This window comes from Phoenix dactylifera, chromosome 8 (genome assembly GCF_051530095.1).
Source record: "Phoenix dactylifera cultivar Ajwa chromosome 8, Ajwa_hap1_PhDact_Kaust_v1.1, whole genome shotgun sequence".
Taxonomy (NCBI): Eukaryota; Viridiplantae; Streptophyta; class Magnoliopsida; order Arecales; family Arecaceae; genus Phoenix; species Phoenix dactylifera.
The window spans coordinates 30,066,212-30,084,427 of NC_143197.1; the positions used below are offsets into that span (position 1 = coordinate 30,066,212).

At 41.8% G+C, this 18,216-nt stretch overlaps 2 protein-coding genes across 2 annotated transcripts; both read left to right on the plus strand.

Moving 5' to 3' along the window:
- Positions 1 to 7,372: 7,372 nt before the first annotated feature.
- Positions 7,373 to 10,630, plus strand: LOC103718173 (pyruvate decarboxylase 1-like). The gene is made up of 6 exons (XM_008806879.5): positions 7,373 to 8,280; positions 8,442 to 8,605; positions 8,904 to 9,554; positions 9,652 to 9,769; positions 9,904 to 10,092; positions 10,200 to 10,630. The coding sequence occupies exons 1-6, from the start codon at positions 7,759 to 7,761 to the stop codon at positions 10,368 to 10,370; spliced, it is 1,815 nt and encodes a 604-aa protein (XP_008805101.3). The 5' UTR covers positions 7,373 to 7,758; the 3' UTR covers positions 10,371 to 10,630.
- Positions 10,631 to 16,073: 5,443 nt separating this feature from the next.
- On the plus strand, positions 16,074 to 17,128 carry LOC103718184 (transcription factor MYB119-like). Its single transcript, XM_008806890.4, has one exon. It carries the CDS (start codon positions 16,221 to 16,223, stop codon positions 16,935 to 16,937), a length of 717 nt encoding a protein of 238 aa, XP_008805112.1. The 5' UTR covers positions 16,074 to 16,220; the 3' UTR covers positions 16,938 to 17,128.
- Positions 17,129 to 18,216: the final 1,088 nt, after the last annotated feature.

The following is an 18,216-nucleotide window of genomic DNA, read 5'->3' on the forward strand; positions in this document are numbered from 1 at the left end:
TGACTAAAAGAAGAGATCTAGCTAATCTAGACTACACAACGAAATCTCTTAACTAATTCTGGTCAGCTTTTTTGAAGGTACATGTGAGCTGCCAGGCTCAAGAAAAGTGAAAAAGAGAAAAAGAAGAAAATTTCTCTGACGCAAATGCATGCCTGCTACCGGATTTACGTTGCCCGATGTGGACGTTTACATGAACGGGAAACTTGTCATTTAAATGAGCTCTAACCAAATCATTTGAGGTTTCATCAAATGAGATGCCCCCATAAGAGCATGAGTAATAGTTAGGTACCGACCGCATGAAGTGATTATTGGTTGGACCAAATCAACCGTTCTCTTGATGGACCCGTCCAACCGTAAAGTAACATACAGAAACACAAACAAAAAGCAAACCCACATAATACTTATGCATTTGTGTTTGTTAATATATAGTTAGACTGTTCCATCAGCTCAACAGTGAATCTGATCCGACTAAATATTATTAGGCCTGCATGACTTATATATGTATGTACAACTAAAGGACAATATTGCGGGCAGAAAGGTGCAACCCCCCTAAAAAATGGATGGTATGGCATAGCTTGTCAATTTGCATACACAATATTTATTATAAAATTTTTATTTGCATAAATACACTTCTAAAAATTTAAATTTACGTAAATATTTTCTTAAAATTTATATTTATTTTTGTATCTTTATAAAATATTGTTTTTACACAAGTGCTCCTAATAAAATGATTCTTCTAACACTATTAATAAAAATCACATTTATTTAATTAAAAATAAAATAAAATTTTGAAATTATTTTTTTTGTCTTCTATCGCGATCGTCTTATAAATTTTTCTTTTTGCGCATCTACTCATTAAGAATATTTTAGTCATTTAAATTTTAAACTGTTAATTTTTTAACAGCATTAGATGATGTGGGTGCATATGCAAAAAGAAAAAGAAATAAAATATCAAAATAAGTATTTTATGAGGGTATATATGCAAATATCAATTTGTAAGGATATACATGCAAAATTCGATATTTAAGAAGACATTCATGAAAAAAAAAATTTATTACATAATAAAAAAAATTTAATTCTATGTCAAACACCTTCTGTCCAATTTTATAAAGTTATTAGCCTAAAAGTAGCTGTTTATATATATATATATATATATATATATATAGCAGAACTGGTAATCTATATCTGCACGAAGGCACATGTAGCCCAACTGTGGTATCAAAATTTTATATAAGACAATTTTTAAATAACACCTTATATCGTTATACCAGGCTCCCATCGAAGCCGCGGATTCAAAACATTACAGTTTAAATTTTAGAAAAATAATTGACAATAATAAAAAAAAATAAACCGTATAATCGCTCATAGAAAGAAACTTAATGAAAAAATTGACGTTTGAAAAACCGACATACTATTGACAGAAAGATAACGACGGGAATCCACTCGGCGTCGAAATCCATTTCGTTGTCGACCAAACTCCATTCGAATTCCACTGCGGAAAGAAAGAAATAAAGAACGAATGAAAGAAAGCAAGCAAGAAACGGAAATCGAAAGGCGACGCAATTCCCATTCTGCGGGTAGAATCCGGTGGGATCTCTCCCATGGATTGCTCGTACCCGCGGCGGTCAAAAAGGAATGCCGCCCAGGTTTCCCAGAACGCCGCGGTCGTGGGGACCGTCGCCACCGTCCGATTGTCCGAGCCCCGCACCTTCCGCTCGGGAGCCATCCATCGCAGGCCACATGATGCCGACGCCAGTAGAATGACGTTTGCGCCCACGTGACCCCGTCGCGCCACCGCAAGCAACTCGCGTTTTCCAGAGAGAGCGACCGATGGGAACCGGTCAACCTCGGCGGACCTGGCGCTAGGAGGCACTCATTTTGGCCTTGACACGTCTGTGACATACTTCAGCTTTATGGGATGCGTGTATGACGGGTCCAGCTACACTATAACGTTTCTTCTCACCACTTGTCTCTAGATTCCTTCTTGGATCACCGGTATATACTAGTAACTCGACTTTTTAGTTTGTTTTTTGCCTCTAGTCTTCGTCAAGGTCTCGTTGTTCTACTATCTTAATGATGGCTTGTGATGATTTATTAATAAATCAAAGACCTGCCCGTCTGGAGTCTGGAGGTGGCTGCAATAGGGAAGGCTGGCATTCAAAACCAGTGGGGGAGGGGAACCAGGAACACGTAGGGGAGCATTACAGAGGGCGACGTGGTTTTGTGGCTCCAGGTCTTTGCTCGTGAACTAAGGGGGGGGGGGGGGGAACGTACGGAGGAGGAACGAAGCATGCCTTTTCGTTCCGCCCAACAACCCGTAGGCAGCGTCCTTCATGCCGTTTTACACGTTCATAGAGTAAACTTTGTTAGGTCTTAATTTACGTACTGTTAGGTCGTTGTTAGAGAGGTCTATAGTCTTCAATGGTTGTCTTTGATCTGGGAGCTGGATTTGGCTGTCTAATAGCTGCGCTAATTGAGAGTTCGAGCAACAGAATTTCCCACGTAATAGAAGGCAAGTTTAGTGGCGTGTGTTCTGGCTGAGAAGGCTTGCACACAAAGATTATGGAGCTTGGTTTCGCAGTCTTTGTTACCGCTATAATATATACCTGGCATGTTAAGTTGGATACAAAGGAGTGCCCACAAGCATGCACATTAAGATGCAACAGACTTAATCACGACCTTAATTTAACTTCTGTCGTATTTGAAGTGGAATGCTGGAATTTGTTATGATCTTAAAATCGTATTGAATTAAGTTGAAATGTAATACGGGAATCTCTAAGCTGGGATGGTCTTTCATCTGTCCAAATGATTTCGATTCTCATGCCCAGAACATATCACTATAGCCAATCTTGTGATACAATTTGAATGATAATTAAATTAATGTAGAAATTTTATCTTTCTTAAAAAGAAAAAGAAATAATTTGGAGAAGTATAATGCGATCCAATCCAATGTCTAATTTGAAAATACGTAAGAAGTAAAAAAAAAAATTCCAGACCTTAATTATGGTTGGATATGTTGGATCCATGCATATAAATTTTGCTAAAATATTGTAGCACGATTTAATTTTATCATAGTAGTTTTTCCTCGATAATAAGCATTCCAAATGGGACAAGACAGAGGAGACTTTAGTGCTGACTAGGCCGGTTTCGGGGAGGGAGATTCAAGAGGCAGTATGGTCCCTTGCAGGGGATAAGGCATCCGGTCCGGATGGTTTCCTCCAGCATTCTTCCATAGATACTGGATGCTAGTTGGGCAGGATGTGATAGAGGCTATCCAGCAGTTCTTTAGTACGGCGGCGATGTCATCTGATTGGCAGAGAACCTTTGTTGCTTTGATCCCCAAGCGACAGGATCCTACTGAGCCGGGCCACTACCGCCCTATTAGTTTGTGCACCACATTGTACAGGGCAACGACAAAGATCTTAGCAGTGAGATTGAGAGATATATTACCCAGGTTTATCAGTCCAGAGCAGGGTGCCTTTGTTGCTAGGTGGAGCATTACTGACAATGTGCTCATTGCCCAAGAGTTTATGTATGATCTTGGTAGGGCCCCTAGAAGGAGAAGTTTAATGGGGATTAAGCTTAACATGGAGAGGGCATATGATAGGTTGAGTTGGGACTTTGTTCAGTTTTCCCTTCAGAGCTTTGGCTTCCATGAGACATGGAGAGGATGGGTTATGGGATGTGTGAGGGGCCATCCTTTGCTATATTGGTAAATGGGACTCCCTCCTATTTCTTTGAGTTCTCAGTAGGTCTCCACTAGGGATGTCCTTTATCTCCTTTGCTTTTTATTATGTGTGCCGACTCTCTTTCTAGGGCCTTGCAGGGTGCTTCGAACTCCCAGCGGCTGGAGGCCTATAGGCCGGTACGGGGGGCCAGGCCGATATCCCATCTATTATTTGCAGATGATAGTTTGCTCCTGGCCCAGGCGACCAGGCAGGCTGCTCAGGTGATTAGATCGATTGTTTTTGACTATTGTGCTGCCTCTGGACAACGAGTCAATTTAGCAAAAACAACGATACATTTTAGCCCGGGATTACACCACAAGTGAAGGCAGCTATTATGGAGATCTTGGGGGTTAGGCAGCAGGACAGCAGCCTGAGATACCTGGGAGTTCCATCACGGGACGACAATTACGCAAAGGGGATTGTCTTTCACTAGAGACTAGCTTCAGACACAGGTTAGAGGGATGACAGACATATACTCTATCTATGATGGGCAGGGTCACCCTGGCACGGACAATTTTGAGCTCCATTCCGATATACCTCATGTCTAGTTCCATACTCCTAGTGACGTTGTTGAGATCATTTGAGAGGCTTATCAGAGACTTCATATGGGGTAGGCGGGGTGACAGAGGTGGTATTCATTTGATGGCGTGGGAGGTGGTGTTCCAGCCGATCAGGCAAGGTGGTTTGGGTGTGACTTCATTGATTGTGAGACAGGAAGCATTGGCGATGCGACATTCTGCCAGAGTCCTCTTGGAGCCTGATAGTATGTGGTCCTCCTTGATGAGGGCCAAGTATGGGAGCCTACTTATTGGTACCCTTGCAGGGCGTCATATGTCACCCATCTGGAGGGAGATCTGTGCCAGAGCCCCGTTAGTGTTGCCGGCGATCAAATGGGCGGTGGGTGATGGTCGATCCATTGATGTACTCGAGGACAGCTGGGTGACGGAGTTCCCTATCAGTCATTTGCCGACGATGGTGGACACAGAGAGGCTGCAGGGGTTCAGGGTCTCTGATCTGATTATTCCCGGAGAGGGACGATGGCACGAGGGATTGATACGGAAGGTGTTTGGAGAGCAGTTAGTAGCGAGAGTCATGGCGTTACCTGTACCATCATGGGAGGAGCCGGATAGATTGATTTGGGAGCCGACGAGCAGATCAGGAGTCCGTGCCAGGGATCTTCATGCTTGGATTAGTAGGATGCCTGATAGGCATATTGACGCGGGTTGGATATGGAGGTTGAGGTTGCATCCTCGCGTAGCACTCTTCCTTTGGAAGGTAGCTTGGGGCTGCTTTTCGACCAGGAGTGTGCTGGTTAGGCGGGGGTTGAGGATGACACAGTTCTGCGAGGTATGCCTGGATTTCGAGGAGACCATACATCATGCCTTACTTCTATGCCCTAGGGCTGTACGGATTTGGAGTAGCTTATCTGTGCTTTTACCTTCGAGGTGGGAGTCAGTGGAGGACTTGTTACAGTTCTTGCGGGATTCTTCCGGGAGGCCTAGTACAGCAGGGCAGGGGATTGTGGCTGCCTATCTGGCATATCATATATGGTTGGATAGGAATGGACGCGTGTTTGAGGGGAGAGGGTCGGCCCCGAGGTTTGTGATGGACAGAGCCATGGCACAGGCGGCAGAGGTCTTTTCAGTTACTCCATCGACTTCATCTTTGTTGGCTAGGGATATCTAAGGTACCTCTTCTGCTGTTGTAGCGACTAGGTATGCTCTTGGGTACCCCCACCCCCTGGTTATTTTAAGATGAATTTTGATGGTGGTATGGCTATGGATAGAGCTTCTGGAGGAGTAGGCTTCGTTATTAGGGACCAGCATGGTAGATTGATTGCAGCTGGAGGTCGGCACACCAGGATTGACGGTTGTTGGGGCAGAGCTACGAGCTACCTGGGAGGACATCCGATATGCGAGATGTATGTTGGGGGTCGATAGATTGTGCATTGAGGAAGACTCTGCCACGATGATTGACTGGATACGGGGAGTGGATAGATATGGTGATGACCACCCTTTGATTCGTGATACTCGCAAACTAGTTCAGGAAATATTAGCTGTCCATATTGGTCATGTATATCGTGAGGTGAACAGAGTTGTAGACTGGGTCGCCTCATATGTAGCTCATCACTTCGGGGATATCATCTGGACTAGTCTAGCAGCCGTTCCCCATTTGTTGAACTGCTTACTTTCTCTTAACTTGGCATGATGTACTCAATCTTGATTTATTGGAAATGAAATGCCGCTCTGCAAAAAAAAAAAAAAAAAAAAAAAAAAAAAAAAAAAAAAAAAAAAAAAAAAAAAAAAAAAAAAAAAAAAAAAAAAAAAAAAAAAAGAAGAAGAAGAAGAAGAAGAAGAAGAAGTGGACGTCACAATCAGAATCTTTTTGGGACCATCACAATTTTAATACAAATGTATATTTTTATTCTCAACGGGAAAGCCTTGAGACTGGCATCACACGTCTGGTCCCACAACCTGAAACCCCAACTTTCTCAGCAAAAATACGAGTTTCACACGCACCCTACGTCTCTCAGAAAAGTTAGATGCGCTCGAATATATGCCTTGGCGCCGTCATGCAGGAGAAATTAAAGAAGAAAATATCATACTCGCCGGATCCTACCGTAGTACCTTTCACACAATCGCTATTCTACAAACGATCAACAAGTTGAACTCTAACTTAGCATACTTCACCTAGATCAAAAAAAATATAGAATAAGACACTTTGCTCCAATGATCGAATGGGCTCGTGTGATCGATTCCATGCAATAGCGCGATTCAATGTGGGACATCTTTCCCACTATAGGACTTAAGCTTAAGATAAGAGCATCCATGTAGTTAGAATTTCCACTATTTTATCTCTCCCAAGCTGGTATCTCTCATCCAGCTAGAGCCAATATAATAATGCTAGAGCCAACCATGGCAAGCGAACAGTTACTCGCAAAACTACCAAAAGGAGGAAAAAGAGTTCGAATTCTCTGCGCCACAGAGAGCGACAACTCTTAAGAAAGAAATTTGTAGCCAAAAAGTTTGATATTCATTACCTATGATGATATGTTTATATATATTTTATATAGGATCAATATTTCTATATCAAAGATATTAATATCTTTACATCAAAGAAATGATATGATCCATATTAAAAAATTCTATAAATATGTATATAGTTAGCAAAATCAACAAATAATTTCCATCATATATATGAGATTATATAGCTGGTTATATGTGCAAAAAATCGGTTGCATAATTGGCCAAAGAAATCAAAGAATGATGTCCATCATATGAGATTGTATAGCTATTCTTATCTGGCTAATTTGGTGTGGTGAGAAGATATGATGTTCATCAAATCAAGGAATGATTTTCATCAACCACCACGACTCATCCAACCATGAAAACAGAATGAATGCTACGCACCATATACAACACATTTTACATACAAAATACAGAACTTCTTTGATAATCATTCAATTACGTGGTCAAATGGCATGTTAGCCAACGGGGAGTTTAGCATCCTTTGCGGTGCAAAGCGTGCACCGGTTGGGACGCTTGGTTGGAAGAGCAGAGCGATTTCTTTCGATTTTCCAGAGGCGGTTCCATTCGGCGGAATTGATCACCTTGTATGCTTCCACGTAGCAAACTGTTCCACCTGCAGCTTCCCGTGAACGCGGGGAATGACACCAGCCCCCGGGCCCCGGCAGGACCCATGCTTTTCCTGAAACAAAGCAAAACCACTGCCAAAAGGGCATCCCGGGGCTGCCCAATGTTTCTCTCAAGCACACAGGACGAAACCACGATCCACCCGAAACCACGATCCAAGTGAAACCCCTTTCAACCCCAAAACCCCAATACCTATCTCCGCTATAAGTATCTTCGCCTTCATTCCACCACCATTCACAAACACTCGTCAAAGCCAAAAGACCTTCAAAAAAAAAAATCTCCCATCTCCCCTGATCTCTCTGTAACAAAAAAAAAAACACTCCCAAAGCTCTCACCTTTACTCCATAACCAGCTCTCTCTCTCCTCTCTTGGGATCGATGGACACCTCGATCGGCAGCGTGGACGGGGTGGTGAAGCCCGTCTGCAATGACGTGGGCTCCCTTCCCGCCATCGCCTGCCACCCCATCAGCCCCGCCGTTGCTTCCATCTGCGAATCCGGGGCCACCCTAGGCCGCCACCTCGCCCGCCGCCTCGTCCAGGTCGGCGCCAGCGACGTCTTCTCCGTCCCCGGCGACTTCAACCTCACCCTCCTCGACCACCTCATCGCCGAGCCCGGCCTCACCCTGGTCGGGTGCTGCAACGAGCTCAACGCCGGATACGCCGCCGACGGCTACGCCAGATCCCGCGGCGTCGGCGCCTGTGTCGTCACCTTCTCCGTCGGCGGCCTCAGCGTCCTCAACGCCATCGCCGGCGCCTATAGCGAGAATCTCCCTGTTATTTGTATCGTCGGCGGCCCCAACTCCAACGACTACGGCACCAACCGCATCCTTCACCACACCATCGGCCTCCCTGACTTCTCCCAGGAGCTCCGCTGCTTCCAGACCGTCACCTGCTTCCAGGTATAGAACTAATACTCCGCTCGCATCTCTCTGTCTCTCTCTCTAAGTCCTTTTCTTGCTTAAAGTTTGAAACTTGGGTCCTTTTATCGCTTAAAGTTTGAATCTTGGGTCCTTTTATCGCTTAAAGTTTGAATCTTGGGGCCTCGTGTGTGTGTTAACAGGCGGTTGTGAATAACCTGGAGGATGCCCATGAGCTGATCGATACTGCGATCTCCACCGCTCTCAAGGAGAGCAAGCCCGTCTATATTAGCGTCAGTTGCAATCTGCCAGCTATTCCTCATCCCACCTTCAGCCTGGAGCCCGTCCCTTTCTTCATCTCTCCCAGGTACGGATTGAAACGACCTCCTCTGTTTCTTTTGATCTCTGGAGTGATTCAAAAATCGTTTCTTTAGTTAAATCATTTTGTGTCATGGTATTCTACAATGATCTTCAGTCATATTGCTTATATAAGTAGTTTGAGATTGCTGGAATCATTAGAGATAACACTAGATGGTTTTCCTTCAGTTTACGTTCTGAGATCTCATTATCACTTGAGAATCGTTCTCTTATATTTTTCTAGAATATTGAGTCGATCAATGAACTGTATGTAGTTTTTAGTGATCGGAGATTGTTATTATCATCAGATTGAGCAACAAGATGGGCCTAGAGGCGGCTGTTGAAGCCACCGCCGAGTTCCTGAACAAGGCGGTGAAGCCGGTCTTGGTCGGAGGCCCCAAGATCAGGGTGGCCAAGGCTGGAAAGGCCTTTGTGGAGCTGGCAGATGCTTGCGGTTACCCCGTAGCTGTGATGCCGTCGGCCAAGGGACTCGTGCCGGAGCACCACCCACACTTCATCGGAACCTACTGGGGCGCCATCAGCACTGCTTTCTGTGCCGAGATCGTGGAGTCGGCCGATGCGTACCTGTTTGCAGGGCCCATCTTCAATGACTACAGCTCGGTCGGCTACTCCCTGCTCCTCAAGAAGGAGAAGTCCATTATCGTGCAGCCCGACCGCGTGGTGGTCGCCAATGGGCCTGCTTTTGGGTGTATCCTGATGAAAGACTTCCTCCGGGAGCTCGCCAAGCGGCTCAAGCGCAACACTAATGCCTATGACAACTACCACCGGATCTTCGTGCCCGACGGAGTCCCGCCTGAGTGCAAGCCCAAGGAGCCTCTGAGGGTGAATGTGCTTTTCAAGCACATCCAGAACATGATTACAAGCAACACCGCTGTGATATCGGAGACTGGTGATTCTTGGTTCAACTGCCAGAAGCTTAAACTGCCCCCGGGTTGTGGGTAAGGACTCGTTCCTGGACTCATATGCTTCGCATTTATAGCAGTTCTTCACTCCTTTTGTGCTGTTTGATGCTTGACAACAAGTTGGCATGTTCAGATACGAGTTCCAAATGCAATATGGTTCTATTGGATGGTCTGTTGGAGCGACTCTGGGGTATGCGCAGGCAGCAAAGGATAAGCGTGTGCTTGCCTTCATTGGGGATGGAAGCTTTCAGGTATCCAGTGTCATTCGAATTGGATCATACATGAAACTCCTAAAGATATTAGGCCTTCTTACTAAAAAATGATGTGAAGTGCTGCAGAGGTGGCACGATTCTTATGATGTGATCCTCTTCCTTGTGCCAATCAGGTGACTGCCCAAGATATTTCAACCATGATGAGGTACGAGCAGAAGAGCATCATTTTCCTCATTAACAATGGGGGTTACACCATTGAGGTGGAGATCCACGATGGCCCTTATAATGTCATCAAGAACTGGGACTACACTGCCCTGGTGGATGCTATCCACAATGATGAGGGCAAATGCTGGACGATGAAGGTTTGTTGGAATCAAAGAAACCGAGCGCATGGTCATGTAAAAAGACTTCTGGTTAGATATCTATATTCATGAAGTAGTAACCAAAATTTTATCATATCTTGATATAGGTTCGATGCGAGGAGGAGCTTAAGGAGGCGATCCAGACAGCCCTGGGTCCAAAGAAAGACTGCTTGTGCTTCATAGAGGTTATTGTGCACAAGGATGATACCAGCAAAGAGTTACTGGAGTGGGGCTCGAGGGTTTCCGCAGCGAATAGTAGGCCACCAAACCCCCAGTGATCCCAAGTGTCTGCAACTCTGAATTAGTGCTTCTTCGGAATATTTGCATCCTGTTTTTGAAGTCTTTTGTTATATGAGTTGGCAGCCACGATATGTAACTTTGTTTCTTTATCATCATGTCTGAATACCTAGTTCTTACCAGTTTTGTACCGAAGAACCTTAAGACAATGCGACTTCAAACTTGCACTTTGTGTGAAAAATAACTAATCTAGTTGGTTGAAAGTGACTCCATTTGGTGGAGAATTAACCTGACAGAAAAATGCTTTTGTGATTATGGAGTGCTCCCATTGGATACTCAATGGTAGCTCTCCAGGTTCTCTTAAGCTTTCGATTAAATGTAGGTAGCAATATGCTTGGTTCAATCTTGGACCGGACAACCTTGAATTGGATTAGTCCCTGCATTGGAAGAAGACATTGACTGATGTTTTTCCTACTTGCTGCACCAGGTAAGGTTGCTGAATCCTCCTCCCTTGATGCAAATGGAGATGGAAAGGGCGATGATGCTTCCACTTGATTTCTCACAGCACTGATGAGTGAGATATCAAGATGGAGTTTTTCAAGGCCTTTGCTCTTTTGTCTTTTGGGAGTTGGAAACCGGCAAATATGTTGCAGACTTGTTTTGAGGATGCAGTCTGTAAAAAGTCAACAAGCAGAATTGTGAAAGAGAAGGCCCTGCAACTAAAGTGTGTTCTTTAATCCTTTTCTCACAAAGTCTCTCCCCTTTCATCAGATTCGTGTTGAGGCCTTCTGGTGTTTTGTTGTACCTGTCCTGTTCCCTTGTTTTTTTTGGCAAGCTTTGAAGGAGTTGCTGCTCTGTGACCCCCATATACACATGTCTGCTGTTTGTTTTAGATTTTCGTGCTGTAGATCCTCTTCCAGTTAGCCAGGGCATATATGTTATGTTAACCTATAGGAGTTAGATATACAAATTTCAAGTATATCACTCATCTGTTTGGTAGTAAAAGAGTATGACCTTTCTGTCACTTGGGTCGTCATGTTAAAATTGGTTTATTCATAATAGCATTTCCCGGATTCGATGTTTTGAGTTGTTTTCCCTATGATTTCCTTAGTTCCGGGACCATGTCCGGGACCATGAAATGTAACCTGCTCTCCTTCAAAACTAGGTTGTTTGTTTAATATTGGAACTCTAGGTCAAAAAAGCTTCTGTAGATCCTAAACGTCAGAAGCCTGAGATATTGGAGTCTTTTTTACTCTCCGAGGCATAGGAGGTCAACCTTAATGTTCTGCCGGGGCTTCTCCTAAGTCATCCAGGAGATGGAAACGTTCAAAATTTGAGAGAGAAGTCATTGTGCGCTGTTCTTTAATCTTTTTCTCAAAGTACTGTTTTTCACGAGATCTTATGCTGACCCTATATTAACGAAATTTTACTCAGCTCAAATTCTGTAAGTACAGAAAAAAAAAACTTCATATGTGTTTTTTTCTTTCTGCAGCCAAGACTAAGATCTAGGTTGGGTTTCGATCAGTTGTTAGAATAAACGCTAGGTAGATCAATAGGTTCCATTCCTATCGAATTTTTAGTCCAATTCTATAGAAATATCTAAAATCTTAGTGTTTTATTGTGCATGCCCCAACCCTATTAATATACAAAACTGCAACTTGCAAAATAGACATGCCTATTGTTTGTTTTATATTTCCTTGTTCAAGAAGAATGTTATTGGTAATAGTTCTTCCCTTGATATAAATTGAATGAGTAAGGTCAATGAACGAATAAAATTGCGTGGATACTCTCATAAAGTGTTATTTGCATATATGTGTTTCTTTTTGTATAGCTACCTATTAAGAGTATTTTAGTTATTTTTAATTTTAAATTGCTAATTTTTTGATGGTGTTAGATGGTACGAGCACATATGCAAGAAAAAAAGAAAATAAAGGATATACACGCAAAACGAGTACTTTATAGAGGTATACATGTAAATATTAATTTGAAAAGGATATTTATGTAATTTAATATTTAAGAGGATTTGTAAAAAAAATCTTTTTTTAATAATGTTAGATGGTATGGATACATATTAAAAAAAGAATATATATAATAAATAAGTATTTGACGTGGGTATAAATGCAAATAGCAATTTTATGAGAATATTCATATAATTTTGTATATTTTGGAGGATATGCATACAAAAAAACTCTAATTTAAAGCTATGAAGGAAAATTGTAGCTACTAAGATTTGACTTTTGAAGGTTAAAAAAAAAAGAGTGAGAACTGTTGGTTATCTAAAAGACCAACCGTCGTATTTATGTATTTAAAATATTTTTTTAAAAAAAGTATATATGCAAAACAAGTATTTATAAGGGTATACATGTAAATATCAATTTTATGAAGATATTTATATAATTTTGTATATTTAAAGAGTATACATGTTAAAAAAACCTTAATTTAAAGCTGTTACCGCTAAGATTTGACTTTTGAAGGATAAAAAAAAGGAGAGAAAAAACGAGAACTGTAGGTTATCTAAAAGACCAACTGTCATATTTATGAATTTATTCAATTGATGGAAAAAAAAAATTGTGGCTGCTCGGATTCAAGCCTAAGTCGGCACCGCCACAACGTGGAATTCTAACCACCAAACAATAACACAATGTGGAAAACGTTTTTCTTATACATGATTAAATAAATATACATTCTCCAACACAGGAAAAACAGCAACCCCACTAAGCAAAAAAAAGAACAAGAATAAAGAAAGAACACAACTTGACCAATTAGTGTCATGAAGCTGCCAAGTAATGAATTCACATCCGATGTGGAACCTTATGGAGTTAAAATTTTCATGCATGGAGATTAGTGATCAGGGCATTTTCGTTTTATTTTTGATATAACACAGAACCAAGGACTAGATCGAACTTGACAATATAGCAAGCATCTTCTCCTCAGTGAACAGGGTTTCGCAGCAGACCTTGGTTCGTGAGGCCAAACCAACAAGCTAAGCCAAGTTCAAGTGAAAGCCTAGCTTAAAGTTGCATTTATGTATGAGGACATGTGCGGACATGTGTTTAGTTTCACATCGGTTATTTGCTGAATAGATCTTGAATACTTATAGAGGATCAAAGAATCCAAAAAATACTTTCTAGCTATCTAGTTTGGATGAGGTCTTGAATTATTACACTATGTTATTTTGAAGCATCCTCTTGTTTAAAAGGCTTGCTCTTAGAAAAGTTCCTGACTTGAAACCCGGGTGGTGGAATTATTGTCATATTTCTCAAAAGAAGAGCAGTCTTGAAGGACAACCACATTGACTTTGGTCCGGTGAACTGGGTAGTTGTCGAGGGATGGGTAGAGGTTGGTATATGATGTTTGTCTTAATAAACATAGTAATTTGTACAGCTTATTAGGATGCATGATTCCGAGTTTGTTCGATGAGCATCGAATAAATTTTACCACTTCAAGGCATAGAGGATGGGCCATGAAAGATAAAAAAAGGTTTAATAGAATACAAATTATATTTTAATTTCTCAAGAAAACCATACTTGAATAAACACGATTGATGAATTCTATTCGCTCCATACGTCTTGATCAGGAGATGTTTTGCTCACACTAAACTTCATATCTTTTCCAAAGCTCGATTCCTTTCCTGAAAAAAGAACAAAAAGTAGGCAGAGTCCTGCATGTTGGGACTTGCAGCAAATGGTGTTTGTTTCCAAGGGGAGAGCATACGTATGGACATGAAACAGTCCATTCCGTGCGTTAAATGCAACTACCATACGCCATATGTCGATCACAATGCATCCACATCTATAAATAATACCATACTTGCTAATGGTCGACAGCAAGCATGGGGCCACTTAATAATCCATACGAGCTCCCCCTAGCTCACCTTGTGGTTCCTTAGGTGATGTGGCTTGAGATGATGACATTTGCATGAAATGATGCTATTCATAGAGGTCATGGCCAAATCTTAACATGCCGAATGAGCAAGCAAAACTAGCATGGTGAATGATCATAGTTTTTCCACAATAGTTTCTGTATTTATGTGTTGAATTATAAGTAAGAAATACAAGAAGTTACTTCTGCCACTTGATATAAAGAATTGGAGTAATTACATACTATGACACAACGGTGCTTGGCTATTGAATTGCAAAGCCAGCATTACATCAGTTTGAGGAACTTCTCATGCACCATAATGAGTGCCCTAAAGCTTCTTTCCATCAATAATTTTTAAGCCGTTAGCTAACCTAGCAATATAGCAACTGCTTCTAAACGGGCTTTTGCGTTGTAACCGACTGGTTTTAAATCTTCGCTTGTAACGAGGGTGGAAAACGGTAACAGAAATTCAAACCGAAGGGTCAAGGAGTTACAAAAAATTAAAACGCCAGGCCATGCCGTTAACTCGGTGCATTTAATTTTATTGGCTGCTGGCCTGGTCTCCGAGTGAGGCTATTTTCTCCTCCGAACCAATAAATCCCAATATATTTTTATTCCGGTTGGGTCCCCAGAACTCATTTGTATTATTTCATGATTCACATAAATTCACATATATTGTAGCCTTACCATGTAAAGAATAGCCAATTGAAACGCTGAGATGCTTGTTAGGTACCTACGGGTCGTGTCTTATGAAGGGTGGCTATTCTTTGAAGTATGAGTAGCTACTCCCAGCTAAAATAAGCCATAAAAAAATTTAGACTTGGATTAAGAATGATCATATTTGGGTTATCAAAATGACTAGTGCATTCATCACTAAGGTAAATCCAAATTCAATAGAACCACATCTATTCTTCGGGTTTCTTGACGGTAACGGAGTTTGAAGTTGTTGTATCTTCTTCATCAATCCAGCTTGTGTTCGAATGTTGTTTGTGCTTACTGAAAAGACAGCTCTCTGCAAGACTGAAAAATGCATGCCAAGACAAAAAACTTTCTTTTGTGGGATCGTAAGTACTATAAAAAAAGAAAAGAAAAAAACGCAAGGTGGAAGACCCAATTAGGGGAACAAAAGTATCTGGTGAGAGAAATAGACACGTAAGAAATATGCCATACAACGTAGGCAGAAGAGTTTGTAATGCATATTGGCTAATCAAATAATTGGATTATTGTACCAAAAAAAAAAAGTAGCAGGATTAAATTGACACAGTTGTGACTCAAGCCTAAAAATTTCCCAATCCAAACCTGATTTACTATAAACAGGTGTAATAATATGTCCATTTTTTCGTAAATGCTAAATCGGTAATATGCAAATGTAAAAATCAAGTGGATTAACAGCAATAAATTCAATGCAAGGTTACCCATGTGAGATTGAACTTGAGCGTATCAAGTCACATGAGCAGAAAAATCGTGTAATTTCAAAGGCGATCCAGCTCAATCTATTTAGTGAACAAGTTGTACAAATAGAACCATGTAACATATCTAACAAATAAATTGCGAGGTTAAAGAATAAACTTTTAATTAGATTGTTTGTTAAATGTATACTATTTATCGAAACGAACTTGGCTCAACCTGATCCATTGGGACCAATTTAGCCCACAAGAATCAAGCTTCCAATTCTCGTAACCGGTCCGGTCCAAGGGAGAGGCTTAATCGGAGGGCCGTATACGGTTCGTGGCCGCTCGCTGGCAGTGACACCAGCCAACCATCACACTAGAAACCGTTTTGTTTTCATTGTAGAGTGTTTCTATCAGCAACCCCCCTCCTCTTCCCCCTAACCCCCTTCAACTACACCATCACCTAAACCAAAAACAAACGGACGAACCAATTACCCCCTCCAACTCCTCCAAACTCCTCTTCTCTCTCTTGTGTATATATAGAGGACACCGGCAACAACCGCTTAGATGCACAAGAACCAAAGAAAACAAAGCTAACCCTGAAGAACTAGAGGAGAAGAAAGGGAGACAGGTTTTCAAATGGAAGGAGTAGGAGTTGGAGAAGATTATAGGAGAGTGAAAGGGTCGTGGAGGCCAGAGGAGGATGCGAAGCTGAGGGAGCTGGTGGAGAGACATGGACCCCGGAATTGGAGCTTGATAAGCAACGGGATACAGGGACGTACGGGCAAGTCGTGCAGGCTGCGGTGGTGCAACCAGCTCAGCCCCGACATCCACCACCGGCCCTTCACCGCGGCCGAGGACGCCATCATCGTAGCCGCCCACGCCCGCTACGGCAACCGATGGGCCGCCATCGCTCGCCTCCTTCCCGGCCGCACGGACAACGCCGTCAAGAACCACTGGAATTCCACCCTCCGCCGCCGCCGCCTCCGCGGCGAGAAGCCGTTCTCCCCTGCCGACGCCGAAGCGGCCGACGCCTCGGGCGGCGGCGGCGGCGGCGGCGTAGGCTCGTCGGTGGTTGACGAATCTGACTCGGAGTCGGTGCAGAAGCGGCAGTGTCGGAGGGAGGATAACGGTGGTTTGGTGGAGGTGGCGGCGGCGGGGCCTGCGACGGCGCTGTCGCTGAGGCCGCCGGGGGAGGGGGGCCACGAGCGGCGCAGCGACGTGGAGGCGAGCGTGGTGGCGGTGATGCGGCAGATGATCGCCGAGGAGGTGAGGTGTTATGTTGATGGATTGCGATCGGACGGTGATGGTGCCGTCTCTTTCTCCATGCAGTCCGAGTCAGCATCCAGCCACTAAGGTTTTTTTTTTTTATTTATTTATAGAAAGAAGTTGGGGTTGGGTACTTGGGTGGTAAAAAAATACATCGTATTGAGACATATGCTTGTGGGGTATCATATTTGATGATTGTCCATCTTTTAATAACGGCCATCCATTAATCACCGTAGAAGATCCATATTTGAATAATAACCACCACTAAATTGGATTCATGTTCTACTTTATTTATTTATTTTTTTGTCTTGTTTTTTTCTATATTAATGGGACAAAAGAAGTGCAAATACGAATAAATTTTGTTATTGTAGGTGGGAAAATATTTTGGGCAAAGCAATGCTATGAGCATAGAAAATGATATGTCATTTGTGGATACTCTGTGCTCCTCTTGTCACAAAATTTTGCTTGAAGACATATTTTAGATTTTCTTCATATGCTGGCATATTTCTCAAATTGTGTTTTCACCATATTTTTCATTCTTCTTCTTTCTTGCTTATGAATCTATATCACTAAACATTAGATTAACATTTCATAATTTAGATTTACAAATTGGAGACAACTTTACTATAATAGATGTTCATAATATATTCTTTATCCTTTTTCTTTTTAAGTTAACTACAAGTACATTCTTGATAGATCCAACCTTTTTCTTTAGGTTGCATAGCACAACTAATTCTTATTTTTGTTTGGTAATGATTTCTAGAATAACTCTTGATTGAGGGTGTTTTTGTCCATTAAAAGAAAAGGCAGATAAAAATCATGGTATTGTATAAAAATAACTTGTATTATTTTTTTTCAAAAATAATTATGCTTGGTATAAGCAAGTTCATGAGCATAATCATAGTTTAGTTGAGTTTGCTTTTCAAAAATTATTTGATTGATAGGCCAAAAAAAAAAAAGAAACTTAATCCGAGTCTTATTCTGGTTTAATTTTTGAACCAAGTATTAATTCATTGTCCTTTCTTTTCTATTTTTTAATAAATTTATATCAAAAAGCTCCTAGTAAAAGTTAAAAAGCTATGAAAACATTATTTACCAAATATTTTTGCAGTCCTTTAATTTCTTGGCCGCAGAAGTAGCTAAGCTTCTAGTTGCCAAACACAAAGAGCAAGCGTTTTTCCAAGTTTCAAGTTTTGGAGCGTGAAATTGCTAATCAAATGAGCCATTACTCCCATCTGCTTAACACTATTTTTATTTGTTCACAATCGAATTATTCCAATCCCATTGATTTCTTGTGAATTGATCACAATAATGCCACTAAAAATTCCTGCAACCAATATCTTTATAAACCCAAACTTCTTCTCTA

What these genes read in the sequence shown, in the direction of transcription:
- LOC103718173 (XM_008806879.5), top strand. Translation starts at nt 7,759, where the DNA reads ATGGACACCTCGATCGGCAGCGTGGACGGGGTGGTGAAGCCCGTCTGC. An exon ending in CCTTTCTTCATCTCTCCCAG is followed by an intron (nt 8,606 to 8,903) that starts GTACGGATTGAA and finishes TATTATCATCAG; the next exon opens with ATTGAGCAACAAGATGGGCC. An exon ending in TTGGGGATGGAAGCTTTCAG is followed by an intron (nt 9,770 to 9,903) that starts GTATCCAGTGTC and finishes TGTGCCAATCAG; the next exon opens with GTGACTGCCCAAGATATTTC.
- LOC103718184 (XM_008806890.4), top strand. Translation starts at nt 16,221, where the DNA reads ATGGAAGGAGTAGGAGTTGGAGAAGATTATAGGAGAGTGAAAGGGTCG.